The 19927-nt window shown below is 34.4% G+C and overlaps 1 protein-coding gene across 2 annotated transcripts in view; it reads left to right on the plus strand.

Annotated features, from left to right (window-relative positions):
* Positions 1-19927, plus strand: part of LOC149794832 (protrudin-like) — a 96647-nt gene that overhangs the window by 66241 nt on the left and 10479 nt on the right. For both annotated transcript variants that reach the window (XM_089964490.1, XM_089964491.1), the window contains exons 9-11: positions 4830-4944; positions 10256-10305; positions 16001-16082. In XM_089964490.1, the coding sequence (XP_089820616.1) occupies positions 4830-4944; positions 10256-10305; positions 16001-16082 (247 nt within the window). The remainder of the gene's footprint in view (positions 1-4829; positions 4945-10255; positions 10306-16000; positions 16083-19927) is intronic.

Raw genomic sequence — 19927 nt, forward strand, 5'->3', positions numbered from 1 at the left:
TGTTTTTAGATTGCATTTGCAGTTTTTGTGAGTGTCAGACCAGATTACTCTAGATATTAGGTGTTTTTCGTAAAGTATGTTGTATACTTCAGTTGCCATATGTCGCAATCTGCAAATGTGAAGAGTAGGATGGTTTGCATTTCTTGGCAGAGAATTATGCATGTTAGTAAATTAATCAAAGAACGGTTTTAGTGCCCTTTACTTTTTTTTCAGTTTTAAGGCAGCAGTAGTTGAACTTTGACCTAATAAAGCAATTTTATAGATTAGTAGCTTAGTATTGGTGGACAAATAGTGGTTGGGACATTGCAAGATATTTAATGGTGTTACTGCTTTTTGGCATATCTTGCTCAAATTTAGTTGACAATCAGTATCTACTCCAAGGAGTTTCACATTGTATTTCATGGTTTGCTATATATTGGTTTCTTTTTGCGCATTGTCCGAAAATAATAGTTAGGAATTTCTGAAGGTTTGTTTGCATACAGTTTCAATAGAATTGTTTCACATCCATACCCTTATCCGTAGGATCATATTTGTTTGTACACTGGGTTATTTGTGCTTCTTTGAGACAATCAGGAAATGCCCTTTGTTAGTATAAGAATTAAAAAGTTTTCAAATTTTTTAGCATAAAACTGGTGTGCATAATTTAAGCAGTTTTGATGGTATGGTGTCAGCATATTAAGACTTCTTTGTATCAAAGCTTTTCATTATTTGTTGAGCTTGTTCTGGCACTACTGGTTTCAGTTTGAGAGTGAGGTCAGGTGGTTGATTATCTTCAAATAGCTTGTATGCTTGGGTGAGTAGTAGTGTTATCTGTGAGTTCATGTGACCCATTGGTTCTGTTGCAATATTTTTGTATAGCATACATTCACACACATTTGTTTGGTCAGTAATCGGGGCATCTGCCTCCATGATAAGTATATTACAGTCTGAACCTTTATTTTTGCAGACCTGCCAACTCTTACGATTTTGCCGTAAGTCTTGAGAAAATTACCCTTAAAATATGAACTTAGGCATAAAAGCAAAAACTACAGAAAATGATTATTGCTGAAAAATCCAGAAAATTTGTTCATCCGTGTTTGATTTGGATTTCATATTAGAGGTAGTGAAATTGGTCAGGGAACCAGACTATTTTTACAGTAGCACATCAGATGCTTTAATCTGCACCTATTTGTTCAAGCGAAGCATCTGCATGATCAAACTGATGATCATATAAATTTTTTTTAAATTGCATCCAGCAAGTGATGCATCTTTAAGATGAAAGGGAAAATAAGCCTCTTGAAAAATGCTAATAATCATCACAGGAAAAATGCAAAGGGATATTCAGATTCTTGTGAATAAAAGCTTGAAGGGACACAATTATGTTATTGGACATCACATGCCAATTTGAGTATGACTCGTGGCAGGAAATATGATTGCCATCTTCATGTGAAATGGAAAAAGAATTTCCAGGAATTACATCAAGTTGAGAGACAGCAACAAGCCATTGAGGTGCATAGGGTTTGAAAGTAAAATTTGTGCACTGTACTAGTGGTAAATAAAATATATGCATACTTTACAAACTTTTCAGTTGAACATAATGTTTATCGTTGCTGCTCATTCCAAATAAGAAACTAATAATTATGTTTTCCAGCTTTACAATAGCAGTTTATGATATTTTGTTAGACCTTACTGAAAACTGGTCAAACTTACGGAAGAAAATCAACTGCCTTACTGAGACGGACTTGTCAGGGTTGGCAGGTCTGTTTTTTAATGATAAAAATGATTTAATGGTTGGCCAGAAGTCCTTAGTTTTGAGTCACCATAGCACCTTTAAAAGAAATATATTAGTCTGATAGACTGTCTTCTGAGCTTGTGACAAAACATCTGCACTGCTTCAGAGAAACCATGTGTGTAAATACTAGCAATTAATTACCACATAAATGATGCCCTACTTTGTTACAGTGCCTAAAGTGTGTGTGGATTCATTTTAACAGTTCAACTCGGCAGTTTCAAGCTACCATACTATTTTTCCTACATTTTATATCCCACCTTAATTCGCTATTGGGGGGCCCCGAGTGGCCGAGTGGTTTAAAGCGCTCTCCATTACAGATCACTGCCATCTCACCTTCGTGTGCGTGGGTTCGAGTCTCGGATTTGGCCAATGTGGGTATGTGAGAAAGCTTGCCAGTTGCTTCTCAAGGGTCGGTGGTTCTTTCCGGGGATTTCCTAGGTTCTTCCTCCGCCATTAATACTGGCCACCATGTATAACCTATTGTGTGCTGAAGAATGGCGTTAAATCCTACAACAACAAAACAACAATTCGCTATTGTCAACCTGTAAGGTATTAAAGAGTTTTTACTAAATAGCATGTTTATTCAGAATCAGAATTAGTTTTTTGGGGGGAACGTATCCTGTGAGGTATGTTCCTTCTTTTTAATTTAATGATGGTAATAAACATTTATATATATGGTACAGTAATGCTAATTGTTTATTCCTGTAAGTTTTTATGGTGGGAATGGAGATGCTATTTTGCCTGTAGAGAAATTGTACAGCATTCACAGTGATCATTCTTGGGATTGAAACTAATTGCTGACAATGATATTGTTGTGGTTTATTGTTAATTGTAATTTATTTTTTATGTTAGTATTATTGATGGGGTTAAATTAGATGAATGTTTAAAAGAAACTATCTATTTATTAAAGAAAAATTTCTTTATAGTGTGATATTAATTAATTCATTACAACAGTATTCACAGGTGATAAAAAAATGGCTTCTGTGGATTCCACGTGATATATCTATTTATATAGGATTTTATTTGAAGAAATGAAATTTGACAGACTTAATATAATAATTGGGAGTTCTGCAAAAATCTGGAGATATTACAAGATCAAGAGGTAGGCATAGAACAAACCCAGTAATTGTGATTTTGTTTTTCTCCTGACTTGAGAATTGACAGGTATGCCATCCAACAAAGACATTGAAATGACTAGTGAGGACAGTGCAGACAATGAAGGCAGCAAAGATTACCATGAAACGAATTCATGAGAGAGATGCTTTCAACGTTAAAATACAGCTTTGGCATCAGCATATGACTTCTGAGAGGTGTATGATTTGATCATCAGTACTGCACAAACTTAGTAGTGCTATCGATATGTAAAATTTCCACAAGATTTTACCAAAACATTTAAGCAAAAGCAATTGTAGAAATATACAACAATCTATCATGGTTGATGTAGTTGGATGCAAGCAAAGTCTTGTCATTGAGCTGTCATCATGTTGGAAGTATTTTATTCAGGCATAAAATATGTGCTAAATTCAAATATAACAATTAAAACAACTGAATTGCTACTGTTTCCAAGATATTTAAGTTTTTACATTTTGTGTCTTTGTACATTGTATAGATAGTAGAGTTTTAATCATAATTTGTAAACCTAGGTCTTTTCTTGTGTTTATGGTTGCTTTACATGATAATATTTTACCTGTCCTGTTTATGTAACACTTTATAAAACAGGAAAAGGGTTATGTAACAAAAGGCACAAAATTATTATGTATAAGTACATAGTTTAGTCCTTATTCAGTGTCTACTTGGCGCTTATTGGCTTGCCTCTTGCATTCATTAAATGGAGCATCTCTTGCCACTGTCTGGCAATAGTTTGCAAGCACTGATGGGCTCCATTTGTCCTGATAGCATTTCTGCATTGTTGCCACATCCTGGTGAAATCACTCGCCGTGCTCGTTGCTCACTGCTCCTCAGTTTAGTGGGGAAAAATCTAGAGGAGAGTGCAGAAAATGTATCTTAAGTGACATGTTGCAACCAAGGCTTTTATATGCCTTGAAGAGGTTTTCCACCAACTCCCTGTAGTTGTCTGCCTTGTCTGTCTTGTTGCTTTTGAAAAAATTTGTTGCCACTAACTGGAAGGCTTTCCATGTTGTCTCTTCCTTGCCATGCAGTGCCTGCTCAAATGCATCATCTCAAAGAAAGTCACAAATCTGAGGACTAGCAGAGACACCTTTCTTTATCTTAGCTTCACTTAACCTTGGAAATTTTCCATGGAGGTTCTTGAAAGCTGCTTGTGTTTTGTTCATGGCCATGACAAAGTTCTTCATCAGACCAATCTTGATGTGCAAGGGTGGTAATAAAAATCTTCCTTGATTCAACAAGTGGCAGATGCTGAATACTTTTCCTCCCAGGCTCCAATAACTGTCGTAGTGACCAATCTTTCTTGATGTAGTGGGAATCTCTCACATGACTGTCCCATTTGCAGAGAAAACAGCAGTGCTTTGTGTATCCAGAGTGCAGACCAAGCAAGAGAGCAAGAACCCTCATATCACTGTAAAGCTTCCACTGTTGTTGTCATGAAAATTGCAGCTTTTGTTTATGTATGGAGAATATCTATTAAGTTTCTCAAGGATCTGTGTATCTTGATGTACAAGTATCTCACTGTATCTTTACCCAAATTGCCAGGAAATCAGGATCATCAGAGGCAGAATTTAACATGCAAAAACTCCAGGGTTTAGCAATTGTTTCATGAAGAAAAAATCTTAGTGGTTTAAAATGTTTCCTGAAATTATAGGACAAGGCCTTATTTTCAAGGACTTCATTCCATGAAATGTCTTTCACTATTTGACATGGCTCTATCCAATGAAATGAAACTCCCCATACTAGAGTGAATCAGTTTCTGGAGATTAAAGTTTCATTTTTGTTTGAGAGAGGTTCTGTTCCTTCAGTTAATAACTCATTTGACCATAAGACTAATGCCATCTAGGTGAGACTTATCATCTCCACCTGGGCCTCTTCCTTATAATAGCATGATACATTGACACTGCAGCCATTTAATCTTCTGATTCAGGTGGAGAGTGATATAATAGATGGAGGTGATGGTGACATGAAAGTTCAAATATCAAAGCCAGGGATGGTTGCCAAGCTGATAGAAATGAAGAGAAGACGACAGCGACTTGCAAATGGCAAGTTCTGACATTTTCCATTTAAATTTTACTTATTTAAGATTGATGTTCTGACAGATACAAAGTATGATAGTCAGAGCATTGTTTCTACTAAAGTTTTGAAATGACAGTTAAAAATAGGGAACAAAATTGAATGACATTCATACTGATCATTGCTCAATGCATAAATATCTTAAGAGTTCAGAATTTTTAGCAATATCACACTAATTCATCAGCAAGTAATGTTGATCATGTGACCTATATTGGTCATGCGATATGAGGAGACTGGTGTAGATGGGTGTTAATTCAATCCCCTCATCCTTGTTTAGTGTTGTCCTCTGATGTTCTTTTTTCATCGCTTCCTTCACCTTCCTTTTCCATATATTGTCCTATGACACTTTGGTTTGGTTGGGGAATTGAGGATGACAGAATGCCAGTATTGCCATAGTGTTAATTTATGATTGATGACTCTCTACTGTCTTAATCCTGGTTTCTCACACTATGCCTGTTTCCCCAATTTTATCTTTCTCACAACCATTACATTTGAAATAATAAACCACACCACATATTTTACAATTTTCAGTTTTGTCCTTCACATGGGTAAGTTGTTGTCTTAAAGAGTTGTATTGAATTACCACCCATGTACATGTCTTCTCATATCACATGACCATTATAGATCACTTGGTCAACATTAGTCGCTGATCAAGGCAGTGTGATATTGCTGCAGATTTCGAACTCTTAATATATTTTTGCTCTGAGTATGGGAAATCACTAATGATCATAAATTATCCAGAGCAAGGAAACAAACCTTTTCAGTTGTAACTTTCATGCTGTTGCATATATATATATATATTTTTTTTTTATGTGCATCATTTGTTAGCTGTTTTTATTCATTAAATGCTACGGATACTTGTATGTCCAAAATCAAGTTCATTTTCTACTTAACCTGAATCATGGATTTTGGTTTTGTAAACATATATATATTTTTTTTTATGTGCATCATTTGTTAGCTGTTTTTATTCATTAAATGCTACGGATACTTGTATGTCCAAAATCAAGTTCATTTTCTACTTAACCTGAATCATGGATTTTGGTTTTGTAAACAACATGTTTATCTCAATCTGAGTCTGGAACATTGGAAATTCCCCAAGAAATGCTGGGTATACTTGTTGTGTACCACATTTTATATTATAATATTAGTAACAGACCTTCTAATTATAACTAAAATTTTATCTTGTAAATATCTAGAACCTTCCAGAATGAAATTTTCCATTAGGTAATAGTTGTTTGATTTGGTTTTTTTTTAGAAAATGCTACAAGTGACTCGAGTCAAGTAGAGGACTACATAATCTTGTTTATTAAAAATTATTCATTCCTGCTTTAAGAGCTGAGCAGAATCAGTTGTATTGTTGTTGTGTCCAGTGTTTCATTTGGGCTGGAATTTATTTATTCAGGTTATTTCATTCAAGTTATTTTTCTCTGTAAAATATAAAATGCTCAGAAATGACATTCTTGGAAACAGAGACATGGACTTGTAGTGAAATTCAAATAAGGATGTATTCTAACAAAAGACTGTCAGCACATAACTGTGGCACAGGCCCTCACAGGTACATCAGCACTTCCAGCATTGGATTTATTTTGGAATACCACTAAAGTTCATTCTGAACTTTAATCATTAGGACTTTTGTTAGAAATTCTAGGATTATTTGAAATTTAATTTGCAATACCCTAAGTTCTTTTTACATTTTTCACTTTGTATTCTTGTGAAATAAATTATTTGTTGAATTTTGCTGCTTCAGTCAAACAACCGTCAGTTTCCAATAAAGTTTGTGCACAGTTATTCTAGTTGTCCACCATTTACATTTACCAGACTTTGTGGATGTCCTGTGATAAGGAAAAACCATATTGATTTTTGGGTCAAAGTCTCAAAGACCAAGGTCACTGTACAATAACTTCAGCTACAGACACCAAACTTCATGGATGACTTTTTGGTCAAAATGTCAGTGGTCTAGATAACTGTGGACTGAAAGAAAGAATAATGGTTTCCACACAATAACATAGTTCTGCATCACAGTGATGTAGAAAGAATAATGGTTTCCACATAATAACTTAGTTCTGCATCACAGACCAGAGCCACATTTTGTGGATGGCTTACATTTGGGGCAAGGAAGAAACCTGTAGATTTTAGGCTCAACAGCTAAAAGGTCAAGGTCACTCACTGAAAGAAGGGGAATGGTTTCTGAATAATAAATCCACCACTAAGTTAACAAGAAAGGCTTGTACTTGTGGTAAAGAAGAACTTGATTGATTTGGGGGTCAAAAGGTGAAAGATCAAGATCACTCCATCTTATATTGTTTCCAAACTTTGTGGATGGTATACGCTTTGAGCAAGGAACAACCATATCAGTTTTGGAATAAAAAAAGTCAAAGATCATGGTAACTATGATTGCAAGAATAAAAATGTAAAATCACTTTAGTTCTGCCTGACATTATGTCAGTAGCAATGTCATTCACAATAACATTAAGCCTACATCGCAGACCAGGCCCAGACTTTGTTGATAGCTTGCACTTAGGTCATGGAAGAAGCCTATTGATTTTGGTGTCAAAAAATCGAAGGTCATGAAAGAGGATAGATGGTTTTGTGCAACATAATTGTAATCTGTAGAGAAAACTACTAAATGTTGGGTGGGTCTGTCATGTGCTGCTCATGGTACTCTTGTTTAATTTCAGTAATTTACTATATGGAAAAGTAACTTGTTCAGATCTTTCCCATATTTGTTTAATGTTTACTTTTTAAAAATAATTTGAATGAGCTCATGGTATATTCCCACATCAGCAGACCTGCCAACTCTTACAATTTTGCTGTAAGTCATATGAAAATTAACCTTAAAATACAGACTTATGGCATATTAGTAAAAACTATGGAACAATGATCATTGCTGAAAAATCTGGATAATTGGTTCATCTGTGTTTTATTTGGATACGGGTTTCATCTTAGAATTAGTGAAATTAGTCAGTGAACCAGACTAACTTTGCAGCAGCACCAAGATGCTCTAAACTGCACCTATTTGTTCATGCGAATCATCTGTATGATCAAAGCTGATGAGTATAGAATTTTTAAAAATGGCATCCAAAAGCGATGCATGTCTAAGATGAAAGGGAAAATAAGCTTCTAGAAAAGTGTTACTAATCAACACAGAAGAATAAAAAAGAGCATTCAGATTCTTGTGAATAAAAGCTGGAAAGGACACAATTACATTTATTGGACATCTCATGCCAATTTGAGTATGTCTCATGGCGGGAGATATGATTGCCATCGTTATGTGAAATGGAAAAGTATTTCCAAGAATTATGTCAAGCTGAGAGATAACAAAAAGCAATTGAGCTGCATAGGGTTTGGATCTAGAGTTTGTGCAACTGTACTAGTGGTAAATAAAGTCTACATGTACTTCACAAACTTTTCAGTTAAACATAATGTTTATCGTTGATTCGTCAAACTTTTAATTACGTTTTCTAGCTTTACGATAGAAGTTATTGATATTTTGTTACACCTTACTGAAAACTAGTCAGTCTTATGGAAAAAAATCAACTGCCTTACTGAGACGGACTCAGGGTTGGCAGGTCAGCATCAGAGTGGATCTTCTGCTCTCCATTAACAATTTTTTTTCAATGTTTTTCTTGAAACGGACTGGTCCAGTTTCATTAAGATTTGGCAGAGAGCATCTTGGCATGAAGACCCTTCAGTTTGATATAAGTGGTGTTGATCTGCATTCCATTATGGTTGCCATTGCTAAAAATAGAAAACATTTAAATGTCTTGTTCAAAGCCAGACTTGAACAGAAGTTAACAACATGTCAAAGAAAACATCCTGGTATGAAAGCCTTTTTAGGGATTTACAAATGATGTCAATGCAACATCAAATATTGTAATAGAATTTGACAAAATTTGACAGAAAGTATTATCATATAAAGGCATTTGAGAGTTCTGGAAATGTATAATGGCCTTAGTTCTATAAATGTATAAAGGCCTTTGGGAGTTCTATAAATGTATAAAAGCCTTTGAGAGTTCTATAAATGTATAAAGGCCATTGAGATTTCTAAAAATGTATACAGGCCTTTGAGAGTTCTATAAATGTATACAGGCCTTTGAGATTTCTATAAATGTATAAAGGCCTTTGAGATTTCTATAAATGTATACAGGCCTTTGAGAGTTCTATAAATGTATAAAGACCTTTGAGACATGTACAAATAATTAAATGAAATGGAAAGTTTTAATTGACCTTTCAATAATTGACCAAATCACTGTAGTTTGCTTTGTCATCAGATGCAAACAATCAAGATCTCTCTCTCTCTCTCTCTCTCTCTTTCTCTCTCTCTCTCACACAAACACACACACACACACAATTGCAAGTAAGATTCATTTTAATGGTTAGCAGATCTCCAGGAAAAATCAGATAACAATTTATTTCTTAGGGATTTCACTAAGGTACAGTAACACCTGATTGGTTTAATTTTGTTAGAGCACCACCACTCTGGTGGCGTAGTGGTTAGAACGTCCACCTCGGATGTGGTAGGTCACAGGTTTGAACCTGGGCTGAGTCATACCAAAGACTTATAAAAATGGTACTTACAGCTGCCTCACTAGGAGCTCAGTATTAAAGCTATGTTAAAAATGCAAATCGCACACACAATTTCTAAGGGACTACACTAAGCTACACCTGATTTGTATATTTTCTTAGTCACTACACTAAGATACAGTGCATGATTGGTGCAGTCATTGTAATGATATACATTTAGGAAGATGCCAGTCAGGTGAGCACTCAAAGATGCACTTAAACCTCTTGTTTATTGAGTGACTTGTCCTAACCTGACCATTATCTTGTTTATTGAGTGACTTGTCCTAACCTGACCATTTTCTTGTTTATTGAGTGACTTGTCCTAACCTGACCATTTTCTTGTTTATTGAGTGACTTGTCCTAACCTGACCATTTTCTTGTTTATTGAGTGACTTGTCCTAACCTGACCATTTTCTTGTTTGTACCATTTTTTCTGGATTTATTGATACCACAGGCATTCAGCAGTCAAGGGAACAGTCACTGTTTATCAATAATGAGTGAACTGGCTGCCTAAAATAATGTATGTATCAGTCTTTTGTCCACATGCACAATTTTGAGAGAAAAGAATCTTGCTTGGAAATAAACTCTCGATCCATTAGGGACTATTCTAACAGGTACTAGTCTTAGTTTTCTGACTTTCCTGTTGCACAACCCTATGCAGATCAATGTATGAAAAATTATTTTCAAAATATTTTCTCTTTTTTTTTTGGTTTTAAGAATCCTGTTTTGACTGCAAAGTGTCCTTCTCCTCAATATTGAAGAAACGGGTGAGTAGTAATATTTGGGGTGGTGGCTTTGTATCAACATTTGTCCATCCAGCCATCATACATTTGTGTATACTTTGATTTTACTTTAAAGTCATTTGAGATTTAGGGATGAAACTTGTGATACATCAACAGTAAATGTATTGCACACTACATTGGGTCAAGGTCACAACTCAGCATTTTATACTTTTCCTTCTATTACATAACTTTAAATCTTCTTGAAATTAAGGCATGAAGCTAGGTCTACATGTGCATGATAAATAGATGTTGTGTACAAGCTAGGTCTACATGTGCATGATAAATAGATGTTGTGTACAAGCTAGGTCTACATGTGCATCATAAATAAATGTTGTGTACAAGCTAGGTCTACATGTGCATGATAAATAGATATTGTGTACAAGCTAGGTCTACATGTGCATCATAAATGTTGTGTACAAGCTAGGTCTACATGTGTATCATAAATAGATGTTGTGTACAAGCTAGATCTACATGTGCATGATAAATAGATATTGTGTACAAGCTAGGTCTACATGTGCATCATAAATGTTGTGTACAAGCTAGGTCTACATGTGCATGATAAATAGATGTTGTGTACAAGCTAGGTCTACATGTGCATGATAAATAGATGTTGTGTACAAGCTAGGTCTACATGTGCATCATAAATAGATGTTGTGTACAAGCTAGGTCTACATGTGCATCATAAATGTTGTGTACAAGCTAGGTCTACATGTGCATCATAAATAGATGTTGTGTACAAGCTAGGTCTACATGTGCATCATAAATAGATATTGTGTACAAGCTAGGTCTACATGTGCATCATAAATGTTGTGTACAAGCTAGGTCTACATGTGCATCATAAATGTTGTGTACAAGCTAGGTCTACATGTGCATCATAAATAGATGTTGTGTACAAGCTAGGTCTACATGTGCATGATAAATAGATATTGTGTACAAGCTAGGTCTACATGTGCATCATAAATGTTGTTTACAAGCTAGGTCTACATGTGCATGATAAATTGATGTTGTGTACAAGCTAGGTCTACATGTGCATGATAAATAGATGTTGTGTACAAGCTAGGTCTACATGTGCATCATAAATAGATGTTGTGTACTATCTTCAAGGTCAAAGTCAATATATTATGTTTTCATCAAGCTTTATCTTGTGCTGTTTAACATTAGATTAAAAGATGAAACACGTTATGTTTTTGCTTCATCATGGAGGGGTGTTTCAAATAACATATTGTTGGAGCTGTCTTCATGGTTAAGGTCATGGCTCAATATCTTAACTTTTTCCTCACATTATTTCTGCTCTAAAACTTGCATGGCATCTGAGAGTAAACAGTGAAATATGATGTGCATGTATACATTATCACATGATAATAGCATATCTGTATGTTTTTGTAACTCATGGCACATGATGGTATCTAATTTGTATAACTTTTAGTCATGGCAGCAAAATATTTACAGTATTTACTCACAGTTTCCAATGTATCCTGTAGAGCTGTATCAGGTCAAGAGGTGCAGGAGATTGATTCACATCATCTGTAGTTTCCAGGGATTCTTCCCTTGTCAAATATACTGGTCACCTATCATATGCTGAAAGATGATGTTAAACCCAACAAAATGAAAACCATAAACCTAAAACTGTAGAACTCTTTGAGATTAAGGGCTGAAACTTGGTATAACTTTGCATCATCATTTGAAGATGTATTATCCCTTTACCTCATAGAGCATAGTTACAAAGTGCAGTGCACTATAAATAGAACACCTGTTACCTATTCGACTCCATACACATAGGCCTGCCTGTTAACTGTTAAGCAGTGTAGTGTATGTTACGTTTAACAGCAATTTTAACCATTTTACATTTTTGGTATACATCTATTATGTGTGGAAAAATTTAAGAGTAAAGTCCGATTGTTATAGCTTTGTAATTATTTTTCATGGAAGAGTATTTTATGTGCTTTAAAATCTTGAGAAAACTCGTTCACCTTCATGTCAGTGAGGCCCCATGACCAACCGTAGCTGCCATTTATAATACTTGAAATTTACAAGTTTTTCGTCTGCTTTGTCATCTGAATTTGATAATTTATAAAAACTAATTGCTGCCTACATCAATATCAGAGCCTTTACCTAAGTTATTGTATCTTTCATAGTTGTGATTCTAATCGTGAAAACTTTGTAAGTACTGAATGAAATCCACGACCTTCATTTTGGAGAGTAGAGATTATGACCCATTTACTTTAAATAGCAGATATCGACCAGAGCATAAACAGTGACCATGTGATCTGACGTAATTGTCATTCGCAGAAATGAATGTAGTATCTAATAGGTGGTTTTCCCCAAAGGTGGTGCTACGAAAACCAGCTTAAAATGGCTGATGTTTACAGCAGGCGTCAAAAGGCTCTTCCATGCGAATGGAGTAGAGGCGTAAAAAGGCGCTTCCATGCAAATAGAGTAGAGGCGTCGAAAGACGCTTGCGTGAGGTAAAGGGTTAAATACCACTTGGGTTGGGGGTAAGCAGGTCCTGCCATCAAAGTCAAGGTCTATGGTTAGTGTTACAAGTTCGCAAACATATGTTCCATTCAGTTGCATAGATATCTCACCTTTTAAGCTTTATGGATGAAACATGGTATACTTATTTATCATTGTAACGTGTCTCATGAACCACACTGGGGGTCCTATTTCCAAGATCAACGTCATGAGTCAAATTTTACTGAAGTTTTCCATTACTCTATCAGTTTCTTTCTGAAACTCAAGAGCTGTTTGAAATTAAGTGGTAAAATTCTGTCTACTTATATATTTTTCAATCTACAGTTATGAAAATTGGTAATTGTATGCAATTCAGCATGAATAACTCTGCCATACCAAAACTAGGTCAATGTGATACAATTTTCAGATGTTGATTGCTCGTTTATTTTCAACTATCTGTTAATTACACTGTCAATATCCTTTACTATTTAAGCTGCACTAATAAATTATTATTTAGATGCATCTCAAGAAGAGTACTTTTGTCCATAAGTGAAACTAGGTCAGTGTGACTATATTGTCATGCTTGACTGACTTGTATATTGTTAACTGTCTTTTTTGTTAAACACCCAATATCTTGAATCAGTTCTACTTCACTCACACATGAAAACTGGTATGTAGATACAATTCAAGGTGAGTACTATACCATACCATAACAAGATCACTGTAACCTAATTTTCATGCTTAAATGACTTTTGTATTTTCAGCTTTACATTCATTAGACCCTTAGTATCTTGTACCCAGTTTCATTAATACACATAGTTTGGTATGTGGACATATCTCAAGGATAATAACTCAGCCATATAAACAATTTGGTTACTCTAACATAATTTGTCAGCTTGAGTGACTTGTACTTTCCTACATACTAATCTGTACACAGACCATGGTGGGGGGGAGGGCACATTTCATGGAGTTTGCTATATTGTTTTTCAAGTGTGGGATGCCAGATATGTTGCTTGCCTGTGGTACCATTTCATCCAATTCAAATTTGTGATGTCCCCATCTGTATATCATGGGCCACACCAAATATGGCATGAGGATCGTTTTGGCTAGTTAATTTCTTATGTCCTAGTATTTTGTTTTCAAGTTCCTTTGGTGAGTCAGAGTTTTTTTTCCCCCATTAGATATAATATCACAATCAAAGGAAAAAATATGGAAATTTGAAAGGATTTAAAATGGTAATTTTCTTTTATATGTGACTAATTTTTCTTACGGTCTGATACTTTTTATTAAAAGAATAATTAATTTTTCCTATTAAATCTTTTTAATTTAAGAGTTTTTCAGTGTAATAATTTCAACATCAAAGAATTTGATAAATCTGATATGCTTAAACTGATGCTGTGTATGTTAATTGGAACTGATATAACTATGAGTATGTAACAGCATAACATAGATAAATTTTCAACTGATTGTGAACATTTAAGACATTTTGGATGAAAATAATGAAATTATTTAAACACAGAATTTATAGGTGTCACATAATGCAAAATTTATCCAGGTGTCAAACTATTAGGGTAACAGCCATTCTGTTAGGCAAAGTGAGGACTGTTATATACTGGATCATGTACTGTGTGGGACTTTTACTGGATCATGTACTGTGTGGGACTTGTATGTAATGGATCATATGTTGTGTGAGACAGTTATGTAATTGATCTTAACACATAGTTGGTACACTTTGTCTGTAGTGTTTGCAGTTTAATATTTTTGACATTATAACATGTGAACATGTCATTTTATGTGATTCTGATTAGTCCATAAAATTATTGTGCAGTATTATATTCACTGATTGGCTGCAATCATGGGAAAACATTTTAAACCCTACCTTCTGGTATGTTTTGAATGAACATTTTGGCGACCATTTTTCAACTCGACCTGTGAAAGGAAATTGATGAAAAATTATCTTGGCTGTCTGAATTTGTTATGTCATGTATAACAATATCATCATAAGAAAAAGGTGTAAAACTGAACTACAAGAATAACAAGAAATGGTAAACTAAGGGTATTTAATGATGGGTGGTGGGTTGTGGGAGAGGTGCAGTATTTCTTTTATACCATATATATAGAATCCACCCTATATACAGTGTGGTTTAAATGTTAACTTACAAAAGCAAATAAACTTACCTCTGTTCACAGAAGAATGTGGACATAAATGGGTTCCCCAACTGACAGAACTTTATCCAACCACAGCGTATTTACACAGTAATATTTTGTGATGCAAATCCGACTCAAAAAGAAATGTGTTTACATCATCTGTATAGTCTGTTGTTCCAAATTAAATACTACAAATAACCGGTCACAAATGCATTACAGTAAATAAAGGAATTTCTGCATCCAGTAATCCTTTTTCACATGAAAATCGCAATGCAATGTTTAGTTCTGAAAGTGACATTTTGAGGTAAACATATTCTAGGCCTACTGTGTTCCATATCAAACAAGGTTGCATCCCATTGCATTGATCATTCTGTTTTGAAAAATGATTATATTATAAAATGTTCTGTTTATTTGGATGGAAGCTTTTTCTTTGATTTAGAGTTTGTAAAAAAGTACAAGCTAGTTTTACCAGTTCAACTTTGTTTGGGACTGTATTTCATGCACAATAAATGAAAGGTGCACTGTCTGTCAGAATGAATGAAATTATTCATTCTTCTTTCTATCTAAATAATTTCCACTCAAATAAAAACGATGTGATAAAAAGAATCTCAATTGGGAAATGATTTAATATTGAATTTAAATTCACTATTAAATCATTACCCATTTGAGATCCTCTATATACATGTATGTTGTGTGGGACTGTTATTATGTAATGAATCATATGTTGTGTGGGACTGTTAATATGTAATTGATCATATTTGTGTGGGACTTGTTTAATGGATCATGCATTGTGTGGGATTGTTATGCATGGATCATGTGTTTCCTGGGACTGTTATTTAATTGATCATGTTTTGTGTGGGACTATTTTGTAATGATCATATGTTGTGTGGAACTGTTATATAATGGATTATATCTTGTGTTTGACAAGACTGGCTCATGGCCTATTATCAATTTGAATAAACAATAATTGACTGACAGGTGGTGTTAGATGGGTGGAGTCTGAATATTTGTCAGTTGTGTGTTGTAGATGATTAGATCATTAATGCTTCTGTTATTTATTCAATATTCTTTCTATTTACAGCATTACTGTCGTCACTGTGGTAACAACTTTTGCTCCAAGTGCTGTAATCAGAAGGTTCCTAAAGCAACATTTGGAGCTACAGGTAAATGTATTCCTAGCCTCGAGATATAAAAATGTTTGTAATGAAGGTCTTTACTTTTGACAAGGTATTTTCGATTGGCTGACAGAGAAAACGGTCTCAAACTAAAACTAACCTTTTGTGATCTTTAGAGAAGATTTTTCTCAGTACAGGTCTTGTACTTTGCCATTAAATTATGATTTTCCTATAATTTTTCAAATTCCTCTCTCTCACATGCATTTATAAACTGTTTTTGACCTTAGAGTGAATAATGTGAGTAAAGTGTTTTCAGAAATATATGTAAAACTTATCCCCCTGGGAAATGAGGTAGACCATTGACGATTGTACTGACACCTAGCTCACAGGATGCCAAAAAAAAATCAGCTTTTTGTTTGCTTCTGTATAGAGCTAGCATATTCAGTGGAAATAAGTGACATCTCAATAGAACCTTGTGTTCTTTTCTGTCCTCCAGTAATGTGATTACTGAAATAGTTTAAAGCAACTGTAACAGTTTTTCTGGACTTAATTTATTGATAAAGATGTTGATGACTATGAATGAAGTAAGCAACATTCAGTGGTTATAGATGGTCATACAGAAATGCTTGAAAAATATGCAAATTCAAGTGGCTAATGGCTCAGTCAGTTCTGGCAGTGTTTGATCTGCTGGCAGCATAATCAAGATCAAACAGATTTGTTTCTTTCTTTAAGTACATCATACCCTTTCATTGGAAATTCAGTGGCATGTAAATCATACCCTTTTATTGGAAATTCAGTGACATGTACATCAAACCCTTTCATTGGAAATTCAGTGACATGTAAATCATACCCTTTTATTGGAAATTCAGTGACATGTACATCATACCCTTTCATTGGAAATTCAGTGGCATGTAAATCATACCCTTTTATTGGAAATTCAGTGACATGTACATTATACCCTTTTATTGGAAATTCAGTGACATGTACATCATACCTTTTCATTGGAAATTCAGTGACATGTACATCATACCCTTTCACTGGAAATTCAGTGACATGTACATCACACCCTTTCATTGGAAATTCAGTGACATGTACATCATACCTTTTCATTGGAAATTCAGTGACATGTACATCATACCCTTTTATTGGAAATTCAGTGACGTACATCATACCTTTTCATTGGAAATTCAGTGACATGTACATCATACCCTTTTATTGGAAATTCAGTGACATGTACATCATACCTTTTCATTGGAAATTCAGTGACATGTAAATCAAACCATTTCATTGGAAATTCAGTGACATGTAAATCATACCCTTTTATTGGAAATTCAGTGACATGTACATCATACCCTTTTGTTGGAAATTCAGTGACATGTACGTCATACCCTTTCACTGGAAATTCAATCACATGTACATCATACCCTTTCACTGGAAATTCAATCACATGTACATCATATCCTTTCACTGGATATTCAGTGACATGTACATCATGCCCTTTCATTGGAAATTCAGTGACGTGTACATCATACCCTTTCATTGGAAATTCAATCACATGTACATCATACCCTTTCATTGGATATTCAGTGACATCTACATCACACCTTTTCATTGGAAATTCAGTGACATGTACATCATACCCTTTCATTGGAAATTCAGTGACATGTACATCATACCCTTTCATTGGAAATTCAGTGGCATGTACAACATACCTTTTCATTGGAAATTCAGTGACATGTGCATCATACCCTTTCATTGGATATTCAGTGATATCTACATCACACCCTTTCATTGGAAATTCAGTGACATGCACATCATACCTTTTCATTGGAAATTCAGTGATGTGCATCATACCCTTTCATTGGATATTCAGTGACATGTACATCACACCCTTTCATTGGAAATTCAGTGACATGTACAACATACCTTTTCATTGGAAATTCAGTGACATGTGCATCATACCCTTTCATTGGATATTCAGTGACATGTACATCAGACCCTTTCATTGGAAATTCAGTGAAATTTACATCATACCCTTTCATTGAAAATACAGTGACATGTACATCATATCATTTCATTGTAAGACAAGTACATCATACCCTTTCATTGAAAATACAGATACATACATCATAACCTTTCATTGTTAGACAAGTACATCATATCCTTTCATTGTTAGACAAGTACATCATACCCTTTCATTGAAAATACAGTGACATGTACATCATACCCTATTACTGAAAATACAGTGACACATGCATCATAACCTTTCATTGTAAGACAAGTACATCATACCCTTTCATTGTAAGACAAGTACATCATACCTTTTCATTGTAAGACAAGTACATCATACCTTTTCATTGAAAACACAGTGACACATACATCATACCATTTCATTGTAAGACAAGTACATCATACCTTTTCATTGAAAATACAGTGACACATACACACATACATTATACCCTTTCGTTGTAAGACAAGTGCATCATACCCTTTCATTGAAAATACAGTGACACATACATACATCATACCCTTTTATTGTAAGACAAGTACATCATACCCTTTCATTGAAAATACAGTGACACATACATCATACCCTATTATTGAAAATACAGTGACACATGCATCATAACCTTTCATTGTAAGACAAGTACATCATACCCTTTCATTGTAAGACAAGTACATCATACCTTTTCATTGTAAGACAAGTACATCATACCGTTTCATTGAAAACACAGTGACACATACATCATACCGTTTCATTGTAAGACAAGTACATCATACCCTTTCGTTGTAAGACAAGTACATCATACCCTTTCATTGTAAGACAAGTACATCATACCCTTTCGTTGTAAGACAAGTAAATCATACCTTTTCATTGAAAATAGTGATACATACATCGTACCTTTTCATTGGAAATACAGTGATACATACATCATACCCTTTCATTGAAAATACAGTGACACATACATCATACCCTTTCATTGTAAGATAATTAGTTATACCCTTTCATTGAAAGACAAGTACTTCATACCTTTTCATTGAAAATACAGTGACATGTATACCCTTTCGTTGAAAATAGTGACATATGCATCGTACCCTTTCGCTGAAAATACAGCGACACATGCATCATACCCTTTCATTGAAAATACAGACACATACATCATACCCTTTCATTGTTAGACAAGTATATCATATCCCTTTCATTGTTAGACAAGTACATCATACCCTTTCATTGAAAATACAGTGACATATTCATCATACCCTTTCACTGAATATACAGTGACATGTTCATCATACACTTTCATTGAAAAATACAGTGACACATACACACATACATCATACCCTTTCATTGTAAGATAAATACATCATACCCTTTCATTGTAAGATAAATACATCATACCCTTTTATTGAAAATACAGTGACATATACATCATACCCTTTCACTGAAAATACAGTGACATGTGCATCATACCCTTTCACTGTAAGACAAGTACATCATACCCTTTCACTGTAAGACAAGTACATCATGTCCTTTCATTGAAAATGCAGTGACATGTACATCATATTCTTTCACTGAAAAACTAAAAAATATTGAACCAGGAGAAAAATAACTTCTGCAGGTGTAATCATAGATGGTGAAATGTACTAGTTGCTGGCTTTTTTGATAACACTAGATGCAAGACAGTCACAAGTTCCAGGTAATAATTACTTCTAAAATTTTCCTTCTTACCATGGTACTTGTTTTGTTTCAGGGATCTTTCATGTCACTCAGTTTTTATGACTATGAGATTAAACAGTAAATTATTGAATATGATATTTTCTAATTATCTGATACTCATCATGATAATAAATTGTATTCTCTGCCTTTTTAGTGTTGAAATTATTTTTTAAAA

The sequence above is a fragment of the Sinohyriopsis cumingii genome, chromosome 7 (assembly GCF_028554795.1).
Source record: "Sinohyriopsis cumingii isolate HCF-2022 chromosome 7, ASM2855479v2, whole genome shotgun sequence".
Classification (NCBI taxonomy): domain Eukaryota; kingdom Metazoa; phylum Mollusca; class Bivalvia; order Unionida; family Unionidae; genus Sinohyriopsis; species Sinohyriopsis cumingii.